Consider the following 19,051-nt stretch of genomic DNA (forward strand, 5'->3'; position numbering starts at 1 on the left):
CTGTTCTGGTGATTTTTTCAGCTGCTTTATTCTTTGTGCGATGGAACAGCAACGATTTAAAATAATTGTCTAATACAGAGATTCGATTCTTTTCCTACACAAACTATACACTCCACAGAGCTGGTGCCACAGGTTTCCGATATTCCTGAGAAAGTGAACCAGGTCAAGGGGTCAAGGGGTCAAGGCCCTGCAGGGACGTGGAGTTCAATCAGTTTTCAATTTTTAATTCTAGTGCCTCTTTCAGTGTCTGGGCGGTGCCCCGCTGGTTCAGTCACATTCCACAACAACTGCAGGCAACAACCCCTGGAGGGGAGGAGGGCTGTGCTGAGCTGTGGGGTGCAAGGGGGTGGGGGGGAGTGTCTGGGAGCAGCACGAGGCAGGGACAGTCACATCATAAGTTCATCCTTACCAGCAGCCCTCCAGAGCTCCCACTCGACTGCTGCAGGAGAGACAGGCAGCTGCTACAAGAAGAGGCAGGAAGCTGCTGCAGGAGATACAGGCAGCTGCTGCAGGAGAGACAGGCAGCTGCAGGAGGCAGAGTCAGGCAGCTGCTGCAGGCATAGACAGGCAGCTGCTGCAGGAGATACAGGCAGCTGCTGCAGGAGTGACAGGCAGCTACAGGAGGCAGAGTCAGGCAGCTGGTGCAGGCAGATACAGGCAGCTGCTGCAGGAGAGACAGGCAGCTGCTGCAGGAGATACAGGCAGCTGCTGCAGGAGAGACAGGCAGCTGCTGCAGGAGAGAAAGGCAGCTGCAGCAGGCAGAGACAGGCAGCTGCTGTAGGACGAGACAGGCAGCAGATGCAGGCAGAGACAGGCAGCTGGAGGAGCAAAACAGGCAGCTGAACCAGGCAGTTAAAGTAGGCAGAGACAGGCAGCTGGAGGAGCAAGAGACAGGCAGCTGCTGCAGGAAGAAACAGGCAGCGGAAGCAGGCAGAGACAGGCAGCTAAAGCAGGAGGAGACAGACAGGAGCTGCAGGAAGAAACAGGAAGCTGCTGCAGGAAGAGGGGGCAGCTGAAGCAAGCAGAGACAGGATGGACGAGGCAGAGACAGGCAGATGAAGCAGGCAGAAACAGGCAGCTGGAGGAGGCAAAGACAAGCAGCTGAAGCAGTCAGAGACTGGCATTTGCTACAGAAAGAGACAGGCAGCTGAAGCAGGGAAAGACAGGCAGCTGCTGCAGGAAGAGGCAGGCAGCTGAAGCAGGCAGAGACAGGCAGCTGCTGCAGGAAGAGGCAGGCAACGACAGGCAGCTGAAGCAGGCAGAGACAGGCAGCTGAAGCAGGCAGAGACAGGCTTACCTGCTGCCGTAGAGACGGTCAGCTGCTGCAGGCAGAGGCAGGCAGCTGCTGCAGACACAGACAGGCAGGTGAAGCAGGCAAGCGACAGGCAGCTGAGACCGACAGAGACAGGCAGCTGAAGCAGCCACACAGTGATGGGCAAACCGAGGCCAAAGAAGGAGCACCAGGCGCTCCTCAATGAAGGGGAGGAGAACGAGATGGTGAGTTTTACTTTCACTGCCACAAAGAAACGTTATTTGAATGTGTGTGCCTGCTTGTGCAGTGCTCCTGCGCACTCGAGTGTTCTTGCTGCTTTGGTAACACATTTGTATGTTTTCTCCCACATTATCATGTTGTTCAGTACGGACCTTGTGTGACAGATAAACCCTGCTGAAGACTAAACTATCTCTAATCAGCGGTGTCCGCGAGATCGTTTGGAAAGAAACCTTTAAATACAGCAAGTAATCTGAGCTAATGACTACTGGCTGCACAAGAATGATTCCACACGCTTATAATATTCTTATTTGTGGTTCTTGTTTGTTAAAGTGACCCCCGTTGGAGAGGTCTTTTCTCCCTAAGGCATGTGGTCCAGTGGCTGCCTGTGGTAGTCTACTGGGGAGTGAGCCCCCAGGTGTGATCTGATGACAAGAGTAAAGGTAGCACTAAAGAGACACAAACAATTACAGCAGGGTGCACTTTTAATGCCACCAGTCAGCAGTGACAAGGAATCATGTAATTTGATTAATCTTTTAAGTCTGTAAATATGCAAGATTTAAAATAAGGATGGGGAAGTTTGAAATATGTGTAAAACCGAGGATGAGAGAGACGTGGAAGCAGCAGTGATGGTCCGAGGTTTAGGAATAAAAGGTGGTTTGATGCAAAACACATGCATAGTGAATAAAATAACAGTGTATTATACAGAATAAAGGGCCTCGTTTATGAGAAATGACGCATCGCTGCGTGAAAGCAGCGATGCGTCACTTCTCAGTGCGCACTCCTTGCGACATACCTGATGCGTTATATTTAATGTATGATGCATCATGTCGCAAGGAGTTACAGATACGTCAGTATTTCTGACGTATCTGTAAGCCCAAAAGTAACGCATTGCTGGAGTGTGTCACAAAAGTGACGCAACTCCAGCAATGCGTCCTTTCACATGGGGCAAGCCCCATGTGAAAGGGCCTGCGTCAGTCTTACGCCTGCTGTGAGGCAGGGGCAAGATTTTGAAGCAACGGCGTCCTAGAAGTGACGCAGTGAAATCTCATTGATTTCACTGAGTCACTTCCACAAGGCTTTTTGCGGGGGAACGCCCCCCCCTGCATACATTACGCCCCCCCTGCATACATTATACCTGACGCAGGTATAATGTAGCGCAGGGGTTTGCAAAGTGACGCATCTGCTTAGATGCGTCACTTTGTAAATACTGCGCAACAGGAGGCATGTTTTACGCCGCCATTGCATCACAAAAAGTGATGCATCGGAAGCGCAAAACTGACGCAAGGTCTCATAAATTAGGCCCAAAGTATCCCGACATGTTGATAACTTGCTAGAAGGCCACCTTTTAAATGCTTAGGCATTGGTAGGGTGCTCTGCAGTGTGCGAGAAAGGGCAAATGTTGCCTGGTTAAAGGGTAATTGAAGTGCAAGCCAAAACCACCACCCTGAGCCAGTATTCCTAGATGTATATAGGGGCAGATCTACAAGAAACTAACGCAGCGCGATGCAGCAAATCATTTTGCTGTGCCTCCCTGCGTTAGTTCCGAAGCACAGGGATGCAAAATATTTACAACAATATGATGCATCTCTGAACTTCCCCCTGCTGCCATGCGCATGTACAGGCATCCATGCACCATGGTGCAAGGATACATGCATCGTGGGGAGATAGTTTTTGTGCACAAAAGCAATCAATTGAGGTGATTTCCTCTTCCAATGTGTTTTGCAGAATGCAGCTCGCATTGAAAGAGGAAAAAACAAGGAGAAATGAAAACATTTCTCCTCGTTGCACCTGGCTTCGCCACCACTGGGGTGGCATAGCATTCTGACACATTTCCAGATTTACAATTTCCCTGAAATCTGGAACTGCATCAGTGGATAGGGGTGTTACGTGGGAACACCCACAGGAACACCCATGTCCTGCCCCTAACACGCAAAGTGTTGCGTGAACAGGGGCGATATTTACAAGCACAGGTTAAGTCACGCAGGGTGACTTTACCTGTGCTTGTAAATATCACTCAGCAGGCTGCGCCACCGGTGTGTCACACAACATGATGCACCAGCGGCGCATGGGTCTCGTAATTCTGCCCCAGTGAGTCTAAACTGGAGAAAGGGTACACATGGAAATTAGATTTAAAGACGTCTCTGGGGAAAAGGCTGATATTTATATATTGCATTTTCTGCAACTACGTTTGGTAGCCCTGACCATCTGGGTAGATAGAAGCAGTTACTAAAGCAGCAGCAGGTGCTTGTATGTCCATGCCCGTGGGTGCACGGTGTACATGTGTGTGTATGTGTGCATATTTCCATCCATGCATTAGTGTGTTAGTGTGAGAATGGATAACCCCTTAGCTGCTGATGATTTTCTACCCCTTAGTGCTGAGCCATTTTTCTGATATTTGGAGTAGTTTGTGCTTAGCACTCCATATCAATTTTTCTTTATAAGGTATCCACGCCTAATTTGCGTCCTTTTTTCTAACATCCTGGGGATTCTAAATGTACCCAGGGCATGTGAATTCCCTTGGAAGGGACAGTAAAAATTGGCACAATATATTTAAAGTTACATTTTCAGGAGAAAAATAAGTGTGATGTTTTCTTTTTTTAAATTGGCATCCAAAAAAAGTATAAAGAGCTAAATTCACAACCTTCCAGCTTTCATATCATGCAGAGTGGAAAAAAAAAATATTTTTACCAGAGTTTTTCACATTTTTCAAAGATGTAACCCACTTTTCATATTTTTTATACGTCTAACCTATTCCCAGGTTGTGGTGAAAACCAATGTGAAACCATGGGGGATTCTGGAAAACTATAGATTTTTTAATTCAGCAAGGGGTCATATGTGTAGGTCCCATAAGGCTCTTCCAGGAAACTAACTGTTGAAATAAAGAAATATTGAAAATGATTAGGAAAAAAAGCGATTTGTGTTGACGTTTTGATCTGTATCTTTTTGTCACACTGGGTGATTTACAAAGCAATATAAAGAGCATATGCTAGACCCTTCTGGTGTAGTTTATATATATGGTTTGTAGATACACCAAAAACCTGAAATACACAGGGCCAACAATTAAGCTGCACTATACAATGATTTGTCATTATGTATGGACCAATTCATACAGTGAAATATCTAGAGTGAAACATGGTTATCAAGGAGACCCATGTATTTACGAAATGGGCACAAGGTATGGAGTTTAGGAGCAGTGGGTATTTGTACATCTCCGAATTTGTGTGTGCCTAAACTAACTTGATTCCCCGGGCACTCTGCCTACATTTGGAGGGCACAAATGCAGTGAAATCCAATCAGTAATAACAACTGTTCTACTATTCTGTGTTCCCACATGTCTTCCAATAAAAATGGTACCTCACTTGTGTGGGTAGGTCTAGTGCCTGCTACAGGAAATGGGACAACATTTAACTTGGACGCATAACATTTTCCACTGAAGGGGAGATGGGAAAGCTCCCATACAATCTTCTCACTAACTCCTAACATGGAAGGACAACCTGTAGTATTTATCGCGTAGTCCTTCCCTGACTATACAGCACAACGTGTACATCTTGATACCATAACAGCTCTTTAACTGGGTATGTACTGCATGAAAATCAGTAACCCTTTGTACAATACCAATGACTCCACTACTATATTCTTTCCAGGTGTAAACTTGGCAGACAAATGTTCAACGACAGGGGGAATTTAGAATAACCTGTCATGGTTTGGGTGGTCCCAGTGCAATGCACTTGAATTGTCATGTCTCAGCTCATGAACGCTGAAGGTGTGAGACAGGGTGATACCCAAAGTTCACGTGCAAACGAGTAGGGCTGTACGGTTGGTTTGTGGACTATTGCCCTCTTCATCATTAGGCCCAGTAGGTTTTTCAGTTCCCACAGTGAAGTGGAAGCCCATAGCTGTGCCCTAAAGTGCAGCCCCCACTGTTCCTCCATGCACCCTCATAAACTTTTTAGTATACAAAGAAAAGCTGGAAGTAGTCAATAGACAAAATATTTGCTCTGTATATATCATACACCCAGCATCTCCAGTGAATGAGGGAACTACTGGCTGAACTAAATTAGGAGTCTGCTAAGCGAGTTCTCTGTCAGTGCTTTGCACCCTGTCTGCCTGCAATCCACATGGTATACACAGTCACTGGCTCTTTGCCTAATAGTTAGTGCTTGTTAAGGGACCAAATACCGAATACCAGGGTCATGTTTCTCCGAATCACTGGAAGAGGAGTCCTCATCGGAAGGACTCCAACTGAAAAATCACTCCTAGATCCTGATCCATGGCCCTGTCCTTTTGATGGCAACTCATTTTCAGACCCTGCCTGAAGGCTCTCCCCCATTATTCAAGCCTCTGGAGCAGTCATCCAACAAGAGGCCATCTCTGTCTTCTAACAAAACCTTTCTGTCCTAGGACTAATGCAGAGATATTTGTGGAAAGGGGGGTGAAAAGGTGTGCTACGAAGTGAAATAATGTAATGCTGTGAGAGTGCAGTACAGTGTTCATAGCAACAACAGTCTCAGACTCGCAGTTATCTGACACAAAGAACGTCTCCAAAGATTCAACGCTGCCCAAAACTTCTCCAACAAAGCAAGGAGAAAGCAATAAGAAAGAAAAATAGTTGATGTTGCAACACACACAATAAGACAAAAGCTCATAATGGTAGATTTGTCCTGGATGTCTGGAGAAAATTATTTGTTGGACATGCTCCTTGTAAAAGAGCTGAATGCTGGGGACTCACAGTGAAGTTAGCCATGTGCACCATATGTCCCCCTGCTTCCACTGACCACAGCCCACATCAGGCACTGATCAGTTCTTATGTCATTCATATATGACTTTCCCACAGCACTTTTCAGCCATTTATCAGTTATTGTGCTGATCACATGGTAAGTCTAGCCAGCTTTGCTGCATCCACTTCAGCAGCTGCTCAGGTAATCTGCTATACACATTTTGCTTCCACACACAACAGCATAGGGCAATGCTTCAGCTTACCCTTTATGGCTTCCCAATATACCTTGGCTGTTCTAAAATGAATGAATGAATAACTGGCCACTGTCTGAAGTGGGCTCACGACTGTCCCGTAATCTCTGCTGTATGGAAATAAAATGTGAATGTCACACTAATCAGTGGCTGAATTGCGGCCCGGGGAGGGGACACCTAAAACACTGTGCAAAATAAGTGGCTGTCAAAAACACTGGGCACATGTACAAATAAAAGGCAGCCATATTTTCACTTTCTTAGCAGGTAGATCATGCACCTCGCGGGACAAATCAGTCCCCCATGGAAAATAAATCAAAAATATTATATAGTGACACCTGTGGCTGTCCACCCATGAGCGGGGGGCTCTTGAAAATCTCTGTATATATATGAAAAAATGTCAGCAATGTTCCCCTTCTCTGTGGGGGCCATCCGGGGCCCCACCTCAGGGCCTAATATGGTCCCTCCCAAAGAAGGAAAAATATACAGGGGGGGTCAAACATGCCAGGCGCCGCCAACCCCCTACACAAAGTAAGAATTCCTTGCTATCCCTGCTTATGAAATGCAATGTAGGCACAATCCACAAGTAGCGATCTGTTTCCCCAAGGCATCGCTGGAAAGGGGTGAAGCTATCCCCTCCCAAATAATGCTTTAATACATTTTGTGCTACCCAGGAAATCTGGCAAGGCCCCGGGAAGAACAAAACTAAATTCAAAATGGCCACCAATCATTCCTTTCCTTGAGCCACCTGCCCTTCCCCAGTGGAGGTAAAACATAAATATATAATTTTGTGCCCACTGGGGGGTCTACCATGGGTGGGAGGGTTGACCCTCACTTTTAAAATTATAATCCCTGGTATCCAGTGGAATCCTGCTTGTGGGTTGCAGTGCTGTTGTGGTCCATGAGCTGTGATCTGTTCCATCAAGGCATCTCTGGAAAGTGGAGAAGCTCTCCTCTTCCAAGCAATACCTTTACACCTTTTGCGTTGCCTGGGAATGCTGGAAAGGCCCCTGTTAGCACAAAGCTAAAAACCAAAAGTGCTGCCAAACAATTCCTTCCATGGGGGGGTGATCGAGGCCCCCTCAGGGAGGGGTAAACATAAATATATGCATCTGAAGGGGGTCGAACATGGCAAGGGGGCAACTTCTAACATGAAATCCCTGGTGCCTAGTAGTCCCTGATCATAAATCACAGTCAATCCCCGATCCACGAGCAGGAATCAATTTGAAAAAGGGATCACTGCAGAAGGGAAGTACTCCATTTTTCATTGATGCCTTTATACCTTTTGTGCTGCCTGGGAAAGCCAGAAAGGTCTCAAGCAGTATAAAACTCAAAACCAATATGGTTGCCACATTTTCCTTTCCTAGTGGGGGTGATCACACCCCCAGGGAAGGGAAAACATAAATATATAAATGTATCCCCCCTGGAGGGTCAATCAAGGAAGGAAGCAAAAACCCCACTTCTACAATATATGCCCTGGTGTCTAGTGGTCCCTTCTTAGGGATTAGTTTGAAAAAAGCATTGCAGAAAGGGAAAACTATTTTCTTTCCAACGATGTCACGCTCAAATTAGAAGAGGATGAAAAACCCATCAGGCATGTAATTAGCTTAAGAGAGAGATTGTTTCACATGTGGGATGTCCATCATTTCCTCTTATTGTAAATAGCTTGCACTAAAATAGAGGTTTAATATTCTTCAAAGTCCATTTCACATGCTGATGTATCTTTTTTTATCTTTTTCACATGGAACAATAATGATGATATTGATCCTATCAGAACTTCTTGATTCTAATTGTCTTCCATTCAAACACTTCCAGTTAACACATCAAAATGAGGCCCTATGTATCTATAATTATCAATTGTGTACCATAATTCATGTGAAAGGAATCTCATCCACCTACCTAAAATAGGCCTGAGTGAATCTTCTTATTATGCTTGAACAATTGGAGTAATTTTGGTAATCTTACATTAATCTTTTGAGTTTTGACGTGAAATTACTGAAAATAATGTGATTACCTCGTTCACATAATCCTATGTAATTTGGCACAAAAATTTGACTACAGAAACAAGCAACTTAGTAAGTTGGAGCCTGCTCGCTGTTTCTGTTTGTGTTCTCTTGCATTAAGCACTATTTTCTTAGTGCAAAATGCATGCCCAGGTCCATTTTGAATGCAAGGGTGCATTTTGCCAGGTATTCAGTCAAAATATCAAAGTTAAAATATCGTCATACCAAAATATTGTTTCCAAAATATCGAGATATGGAAATATCACCTTCAAGAATATCGTTGTCAAGAATATCGATGTTAAGGTAAGTAATATCAATTTATAAACTATTGAAGTCATTATTAACGTTTACAAAAATATAGGTGTTTATTTATTTTTACTATAGTTGTTTATTATTGCTATGTATTTTAGCATATATTTTAAGTGAGCATGATGTGAATTTAGTACTTACGAAATTTAATTGAATTGTTTTATCAGATTTTTTGTACTGTAGTGGGTTGTGTATTTATAGGGGTGAAGGGTGGAAAATAGTTTATCTACAACAAATTAATAATTCATTTTTAATTAATAATATTTATTCAAATGGTAATTAATTATGTTAAATGTGCAATTCCATTTTTTTCCATTTTAGGAGCAGGTTGTAGGGTTTATAGGTGTACATGGCGGGAAATAATTGAAATGTAATTAGTTAATAATTCGATGTTAATTACATTTATTTATTTAATTGATAATTATTTATGCTAATTGTTTAATAACATTTGTATTTTTTATTTTAGGTGCAGGTTCTGAGGTGTATAGGGGTACAGGTTGCAGCCCGGACTGGCCGTAGCGGGCACCGGGCAATCCCCCGGTGCGCTGCAAGGGTGGGGGCCGGTTTTAGGCCCCTGGGGGCCGTTTTTGTTACAGGGCCGTTTTTGCTTCATAGCTGCAAAATCGTCCCTGTAACAAAATCGGCAGAAAACCGTCCCTGGCAAAGAGCTCAGCGCCACCTTCAACGCCCCCCTCCCCCTGCAGGGGGGGGGACGGGGGCCGAGCACTTTGCCAGGGCCGGTTTTGGTTCCCAGTCTGGCCCTGACAAGCTATTGATATTTAACTTTGTTTTAATAATAATGATTTAAATGGTAGTTCTGTTAGTTGTGCAATTACATTTTTTGTGGGGGTTGTGGGTTTTGTAAAGGCATAGGGTGGGAAGTAAAGTATTTTTATTCAAGTTATAATACATTTGTAATTGAGATTAATTATTTTACATTGATTACTAATTATGATAATTGTGTAATTAACTTTTGATAAGTTACATTTTAGTAGTGTAATGTTTGTTTTGTGGGGGTATGTTGTGAAAATTAAATTACTTATAATTAAGTTTTAATACATTTTTAACTGCTGATACTTCTTATATTGATAAATATTTATGTTCATAGCGTAAAAAATTCGTTTTTTAAAGTTACATTTTACGTTGCATGTTAATAACTAATATTAAAATACAATTTTTTATTTGAATGTCTTTTATTTTAATTACAATAATATATGTAGTTCTTTATAATATATATTTAACATTGTCATATGTATTTATTTTATTTTTAATAAAAATATATTTGTATTTTTTTACATATTTATATTTTTATTTTTTTACTAATTTTTCTCAGTTCTTTTATTGTGTTGAAGATAATTTGTTTGTTTCTAATGTTGCACAGACTGGATTGGGAATAGTAAATTTGACCCCCTCCGCAATCCAACACTTTCCCTATTGCTATACTCATTTGAGTGGGAATCATAGTTTTTACCCCTCTACAATCCAACAATTTCCTAACTGTTGCACTTATTTTAGTTGGGATAGTAAATGTTACCCCTCCGCAATCCAACACATTACCTACTGTTGCACTGACTGGAGTCGGAATAGTAAATGTTACCCCTCCACAATCCAACACTCTCGCTGCTGTTGCACTCCTTGGAGTGGGAATAGTAGATTTTACCAATCCACAATACAACACTTTCCCGAATGTTGCACTGACTGGAGTGGTAACCGTAAATTTTAGCCCTCCTTAATCCAACACTTTCCCTACTTTTAAAACTATTGGAGTTGGAATAGTAGATTTTACCTCTCTGCAATCCAGTATTTTGCCTACTGCTTCACTTACTGGAATGGGAATAGTAAATTTAGCATCTCTGCAATCCAACACTATTTCTACTGTTGCACTGACTGAAGTAGGAAGAGTAAAGGTGACCCCTCCGCAATCCAACATTTTCCCTACTGTTGCACTCATTGGAGTGGGAATAGTAATTTTACCCCTCCGTAATCCAACACTTTCCCTACTGTTGCACTGATTGGAGTAGGAATAGAAAATTGTACTCCTCCTCTGTAGTAGGAATAGTAAATGTAGCCCCTCACCATTCAAACGAGTTGCATTGACATGAGTGAGAATAGTAAGTTTTACCCCTTTGCAATCCAACACTTTCCCTACAGTTGCACTGACTGGAGTGGAAATAGAATATGTAACCCTTGTGTGATGTAACAGTTTTCCTACTGTTGTGTAGTGTGCAGTGGGAGTAGTACATTTTATACATTTTTTAGTAGAACAGTTTCCTTACTTTTGTATAAATTGCAGTGGGAAAAGTATGTATATTAAATATAAAATTATATAATTTAGTTTATATTGTTAAAATTTACATTGTTTTTTGCTTGTTTAAAATTATAATATTATAATATTGACAAATATTAATATTTGTAATGTGTAAATATTTTTGTAAAATTGTAAGAAATATATGTTGTTTACTTTTTTATTTTATTTAAAATGATTTGGTTTCTAAATAGTTTATTTTATTGGTATATATATATATATATATATATATATATATATATATATATATATATATATATATATATATATATATATATATATATATATATATATATATATATATATTACCTACTGGCGATCGCCAGTAGGTATATATAGTTAGGATTTTTTTGAATAGGGATTTCTGAAAATTCTATGTTGATTAACTTTGGCGTTGATGGACGGAATTGGCTGAAATTTTCAGGAAAATGGCACATTTTGTTTCCGAGCGTCCCCTGAAAGTTTGGGGGGGTTTCATCAACCGGGGGCTGAGAAAAAAGGGGGTCCCAAAACATGTTTTTAACATTGAGTTTTCCATAGGGCGGTTGGACTCACTTTTAGCTCGAACGGCTGAATCGATTTTCACAAAACCTGGCAAAATTGTAGGGACTGGTAGCCCGATGTGCCTTTGCTATGTCTCAAGATATATGCTCCAGTGGTTTTTACGAAAATTTACTTTGAAAAATATATATTGGGCTACATTGGGCTATATATATGTTAGAGCCTAAATGTAGCCCAATGTAGCCCAATGTAGCCCAATGTAGCCCAAAGATGGCCACCAGAGACAAAAAAAAACAAATGTAGCCCAAATGTCAGCCAGATGTAGCCCAACTATAGCCCAGTGACAGAATGTCCCAGAGTGTTCTAAAGAACAACTAGAGCGCTAACAGTCTTACTTATGACAAAAGTATGGCACACCTGAAGTCATCTTGATTGGAATAAAGTGTTAACACTTAAAACATTTAATTTGCAAAGGAACAAAATGAGGGGGTTCATTTTGCCATAGAAATTATGATTAGTGCTGAAGAAAGAAAAATTAGGGCACATTTTGAGTGACTTCTCAAATTCTCTTATATTTCATTAAAAAAATTCTGATATGCAGTCTCCCAAGATGGCCACCAGAGACAAAAGAGCCCAAATGTAGCCCAAATATCAGCCAGATGTAGCCCAACTATAGTACAATGACAGAATGTCCCCGAGTGTTCTAAAGAACAACTAGAACGCTAACAGTCTTACTTATGACAAAAGTATGGCACACCTGAAGTCATCTTGATTGGAATAAAGTGGTAACACTTAATACTTTTAATTTGAAAAGGAACAAAATGAGGGGTTTCATTTTGCCATAGAAATGTTATATATTACCTACTGGCGGTCGCCAGTAGGTATATATAGTTAGGATTTTTTTGAATAGGGATTCCTGAAAATTCTATGTTGAATAACTTTGGCGTTGATGGACGGAATTGGCTGAAATTCTCAGGAAAATGGCACATTTTGTTTCTGAGTGTCCCCTGAAAGTCTGGGGGGGTTTAGTCAAGCGAGGGCCGAGAAAAAAGGGGGGTCCCAAACGTGTTTTTAACATTGAGTTTTCCATAGGGAGGTTGGACTCACTTTTAGCTCGAACGGCTGAATGGATTTCTATGAAACTTGGCAAAATTGTTGAGACTGTTTGCCCGATGTGCCTTTGCTAGGTCTCAAGATATGTGCTCCAGTGGATTTTGAGAAATTAATGTTCAAAAAAATATATATATCTGTGACAGCGTCCCGGTTAGCGCCCCGGTTCGCGTACCAGACGCGTAACGGAACTTCGCGAGGAGAAGCGGATTGGCTCTCTGGTGACTGTCAACATTCTAAACAGTCCGGAGCGGCCGCCATCTTGTCTCTCGGTAGGATCGAGAGACAAGAGGTGGAAATAAACGAAGGGGGAAATGAATGAAAGGGGGCAGGGTAGACCCCTCCTGACCCCCTAGGATTGATGTGGGGGCTATTAAAGGGCCCCATGGGGCAAAAAAAGAAAATAATTTTTTTTTCGATTTTTCGCGGTGGAAGCGCTACCCGGTACGCGAACCAGGTAGCTCACCGGTAGCGTAACGGGAGTCCGCCATCTTGTGTTTCAGACGAATTTATTCACAAGATGGAGGATAAACAATGCTGGGAATGGGTATAAGGGGGCACGGGAGACATATCATGACCCCCTAGGTTTTCTGAGGGTGGCTGAGGAGGCCCATATATGTAAATTTTCGCCCGGTTAGCGCCCGGTCAGCGCACTGGGTATCGTTGCGGAAAGCGTAACAAGGGGAAAACCAAGGGAAATAGTAAAATAATATTTTAGAGTGCTTTGAGGTAGGGTAGCTCTGAATAGAGCTGTTGTGTTGTGTGGGTGATGTAAGTACCAACATGTAGGTACCAATGAAGAGTCTAAAATTTAATGTACACCGTCTCCTCTGTAGATATTTTGTATGTTCTAATATGGGTTATTTGAATGTAAATGTGTGGAAAAGCACTTCATGCTTTAAAGCAATTGTATTTTTGAACTGATTGTTCTTTCCTCTTAGTCCTCCTCTTTGGTTTTTTTCCCCACACTCTTCTTCAGCATGATAGTTGATAAATTTGTTCCCTCAAAAAATTTATATACATAAAAAAATAATATTAAATTCATATAAAATATATTTTTCCTTTAAAAGAAGAATACATTTTACAGCTTTTGATATTTGCTATTAAAAAAAACATTGAAATTCACTGAAAAAACCATAGGTTATAGACCATATATAGTTAGGAATTAGCATTTACAAAACCTTATTTTACTCACACAAAACCATTGAAATTTGCATATATAGTTAGTTGCACTAACTATATATCGCGCACCCGCAATCCACTGCTGATCATGTCACATATTACATCATTCATGAGATGGTCAGTGACATCACTGATGACATCACTGATGACATCTCAAATGACATCACTGATGACATCACTGATGACAACATCCAGTGACTGTATGTTTCTGTAAAGTTAAAATATGTCTTACATATTGAAGAATGAGTGGATGTATAAGTGTCTGGATGAAGGATTTAGTAGGTGCATGACTGACTGTATGAGTGAGTGATTAAATGTGTCTCACTGAGTGCATGGGTTAGTGACTAAACTGTCTTAATTTGTGCATCATTATGTCTGTTGTTCTGTAAACTGCTGCATGTGTTGATCAGTAGCTATATGAGTAACTATATGGGTTATTGATTGGTTGCCCAAGTATTTGTATGGGAGACTGAGTGTGTGTGTGGGTGGGTGGGAGGTGTATGACTCTGTGCATAGATGTGTGAGCAGTTGATTCACTAGATGTATGGGTTCAAAAGTGCATGTGGAAACAGCTGTATGGGCGGTTGACTGTGTGCATGAGTGTATTGGTGAGTGAATGGATATCTCAGTGCTACATGTCAAAGTAAGTACATATGTAAAACACAGTACATGTGAGAGTTGACATATATAAATAACTGTGCATAAGAGCCAGTGAATGTGTGAGTGGCTGTATGGATCATTGTGAACTTGTATCAGGGATTGTATAAGAGAGTAAATATGTGTTAGTATATGTTTGAATAAGTAAGGTGTGTATAACTGTATAGTTGAGGAAATGGAGGTGTGATTGATTCTTTGCATGACTGACTAGGTGTGTGAGTAACTCCATGGATGAGTGACAGTCTGTGAGTGTCTGTTTACACTGAGTGTATCTAAGGTTATAATAGAGTCTGAAGAGGTTCATCGTATAATCACATGAATGATGTCATCAGTGATGTGATCAGTAATGTCAAATGAGATGTCATCAGTGATGTCATCAGTGATGTCATTTGAGATGTCATCAGTGATGTCATCAGTGATGTCATTTGAGATGTCATCAGTGATGTCATCAGTGATGTCATTTGAGATGTCATCAGTGATGTCATTTGAGATGTCATCAGTGATGTCATCAGTGATGTCACTGACCATGTCATGAATGATGTAATATGTGACATGATCAGCAGTGGATTGCGGGTGCGCGATATATAGTTAGTGCAACTAACTATATATGCGAATTTCAATGGTTTTGTGTGAGTAAAATAAGGTTTTGTAAATGCTAATTCCTAACTATATATGCTCTATAACCTATGGTTTTTTCAGTGAATATATATATATATATATATATATATATCTTAGTTTAAGCAAAATGCAATAAGGGCAAGAGAAAGGTACTTGATGAGATTATGTACCTGTTGGTGTTTATAGCACTTTTATATGTCTTCTTTCTCTTAATTAATTATGAACTAATTAAGATTCCATGAACAAGAAAGTTGTGGGACCATTAATATGTAGGGGCGCTTGCTGTCAGGGATGTTGTCCCATAAACTAAGTAATTGCCAATAAGTTTTTTCATATGCACTTGCATTTTTGTGAAAAGGTAAAGAATTACAAATGTATTCTTTGAAATGGCTTTTGAAAAGATATTACTTCAGTCTATTAAGATAATTGAATGTTGTTTAAATTGCATGTTTTAAAATGGCCCCACAGATGACAGAATGAAACCCATATACTCTGATTTATGTGTCCTTCATCGCTCTTCACTACCACTGTATTGTGTATTTTAACCCTGCCAAAATGGTGGCCAAACATCGTGAATAAGGGAGCTTGACTCCCGAAACGCGTTGATGTTTTACCTCGTCTTGTAAAATAAAGTGAAGACTTTTTCCTACCTTGGAGTGCCGGATGATTTCCTACTTCTATGTTTTTGGGTGATCTAATATCCAATATATATATATAAATAAAGCTGCTGCTCGCGTGCTACTCAAAGGTGGACAACCTGGGAGCGAGAATCTATATGCGGCCGTCCAGCCGCAGAGTATGCACCATTCCGCCAGCCTTGGGGGGCACGGCAGTGAAGTAGCAGCCGTACATGGGATCGAGGACGGGCCCTCTTGTGGAGTCCATACAGGACTTGATTGTGTGCTTTCCGCACTACACTTCCCAGAATGCACAGTCTCATTGGATCCTCCCATCGGCGGGTGAGTCATATGAAATTGGAGAAGTGTAGCGGGTGCGCACACCGCTTCCGATAAAGCCCCTGAAGAGAAGCAGATGGAGCTTCGAAACGCGTCGGGCAGATCCATTACGGAGCGGCATCTACAAGCGGATCCCCGTCCTCACCTACACATAAATAAAGCTGCTGCTCGCTTGCTACTCAAAGGTGGACAACCTGGGAGCGAGAATCTATATGCGGCCGTCCAGCCGCAGAGTATGCACCACCCCGCCAGCCTTGCGTGTCACGGCAGTGAAGTAGCAGCCGTACATGGGATCGAGGACGGGCCCACTTGTGGAGTCCATACAGGACTTGATTGTGTGCTTTCCGCACTACACTTCCCAGAATGCACAGTCTCATTGGATCCTCCCATCGGCGGGTGAGTCATATGAAATTGGAGAAGTGTAGCGGGTGCGCACACCGCTTCCGATAAAGCCCCTGAAAAGAAGCAGATGGAGCTTCGAAACGCGTCGGGCAGATCCATTACGGAGCGGCATCTACAAGCGGATCCCCGTCCTCACCTACACATAAATAAAGCTGCTGCTCGCTTGCTACTCAAAGGTGGACAACCTGGGAGCGAGAATCTATATGCGGCCGTCCAGCCGCAGAGTATGCACCACCCCGCCAGCCTTGCGTGTCACGGCAGTGAAGTAGCAGCCGTACATGGGATCGAGGACGGGCCCACTTGTGGAGTCCATACAGGACTTGATTGTGTGCTTTCCGCACTACACTTCCCAGAATGCACAGTCTCATTGGAGCCTCCCATCGGCGGGTGAGTCATATGAAATTGGAGAAGTGTAGCGGGTGCGCACACCACTTCCATTAAAGCCCCTGAAGAGAAGCAGATGGAGCTTCGAAACGCGTCGGGCAGATCCATTACGGGGCGGCATCTACAAGCGGATCCCCGTCCTCACCTACACATAAATAAAGCTGCTGCTCGCGTGCTACTCAAAGGTGGACAACCTGGGAGCGAGAAAATATATATATATATAAATATATATTACCTACTGGCGGTTGCCAGTAGGTAGTTATAGTTAGGATTGTTTTCTATAGGAAATCCGCAACATTCTATTGGGAATAACTTTGGCGCCGGTTGAGGAATCTGCCTGTAATTTTTCTTAAATTTGCCTCGCTGCGCTCCGCTCCTTCCCTGAAAGTTTTGGGGGGATTCGTCAAGCGGGGGCCGAGATAAAAGGGGGGTCCCAAAACGTGTTTTCCCCATGTTAATTTCCATAGGGCGGTTGGACTCACTTTTAGCCCGAACGGCTGAATGGATTTCCACAAAACTTGGCAAAATTGTAGGGACTGGTAGCCCGATGTGCCTTTGCTACGTCTCAAGATATGTGCTCCAGTGGATTTTGAGTAATTTAGGTTCAAAAAAATATATATATCTGGGCGGAGCCTAACCACACATCTGATCTGATTGGCTGTCAGCACTTCATCCAAGAAGTGTTGGCAGCCATCTTGGGACCAATATACATGATAGCACCTCATTAAAAAGCATTGTAGTTAATAGAGGGTTTTAGGACTTTAGTTACATTATAAATCATTTGTTGATGGTGCCATACTCATTTTAGGAATTGTGGTGTGATTTTACCATGTGAAAAAGCCTTCTGCTGTGATATCATGAATCATTTTTGAAAGAAAACTAATATCTCATGATTTTCCCACAGTGGTTTGGAAGGGGATCTATAAGCTAAACTGAAAGCATATTTTCTGTAAATCCACATTATCTTTCTCAGTCATGTGAGAATGAAGTCTGACATTCTCAGTAAAACATGTACATCCAACAAGGACAGAGACTGTCAGTTGATTCCTTTGTGTTCTACTGCAGCCTCCTAGAGTGTTCTAAAGAACAACTAGAGCGCTAACAGTCCTACTTATTACAAAGGTATAGCACACCTGAAGCCATCGTGATGGGAATAAAGTGGTAACTCTTAAAACATTTAATTTAAAAAGGAACAAAATGAGGGGGTATATTATGCCATAGAAAGTATTATTAGTGCTGCAGAAAGAAAAATTAGGGCCCATTTTGAGTGACTTCTCAAATCCTCTTCTATTTCATTAAAAAATTCAGTCTCCCAAGATGGCCACCAGAGACAAAAGAGCCCAAATGTAGCCCAAATATCACCCAGATGTAGCCCAAGTATAGCCCAATGACAGAATGTCCCAGAGTGTTCTAAAGAACAACTAGAGTGCTAACAGTCCTACTTATTACACAGGTATGGCACACCTAAAGCCATCTTGATTGGAATAAAGTGGTAACTCTTAAAATATTTAATTTAAAAAGGAACAAAATGAGGGGGTATATTTTGCCATAGAAAGTATGATTAGTGCTGCAGAAAGAAAAATTAGGGCACATTTTGAGTGACTTCTCAAATCCTCTTCAATTTCATTAAAAAAGTCTGACATGCAGACTGAAACATGCACTTTGAATACCAGCAGCAGACTTCCCTGGTGAGCAGTAGCTTTACTACAGTGATCTAATGAGCAACTAGAGTGCTAACATTCAGAATTCATGGCAAATGTGTGACACATCTGAATGCCTTCTTGATGGAACCAAAGTAAACAAGCATTGAAAATGCAATAGATCTCGCCCTCGTTTAAGTTAAAGCCATTCTGTTTGTAATGAGGTGGCTTTTTAGCTTTGCTTTTATTAGTGCTTTTTAAACTTTCATGTAAATAACATGCATCTGTATGCATATATGTATATGTATGCATGCATTTATATTTGTATTTATATAGATATACAGATTATATATGTTTATATATGTATGTATATATATATATACATACACATACATATATATATAAATGCATATGCATATATATGCATATATATATGTGTATATGTGTGCGTGTAGAGAGAGGTAGAGCGGTAGAGGTGTAGAGGTAGAGAGGTAGAGGTAGAGAGGTAGCGGTAGAAAGGTAGAGAC

General features: G+C 41.7%; 1 protein-coding gene across 1 annotated transcript in view; it reads left to right on the plus strand.

Moving 5' to 3' along the window:
* The first annotated feature begins 466 nt into the window (after positions 1 to 466).
* The window catches only part of LOC147684246 (putative cation-transporting ATPase 13A4), a 385,092-nt gene continuing 366,507 nt past the window's right edge, over positions 467 to 19,051 (plus strand). The window contains exon 1 of the mRNA XM_086944646.1: positions 467 to 1,497. Coding sequence (XP_086800772.1) covers positions 1,432 to 1,497 — 66 coding nt within the window. The 5' untranslated portion in view covers positions 467 to 1,431. The remainder of the gene's footprint in view (positions 1,498 to 19,051) is intronic.

The sequence above is a fragment of the Lissotriton vulgaris genome, chromosome 11, assembly GCF_964263255.1.
Source record: "Lissotriton vulgaris chromosome 11, aLisVul1.2, whole genome shotgun sequence".
NCBI lineage: Eukaryota > Metazoa > Chordata > Amphibia > Caudata > Salamandridae > Lissotriton > Lissotriton vulgaris.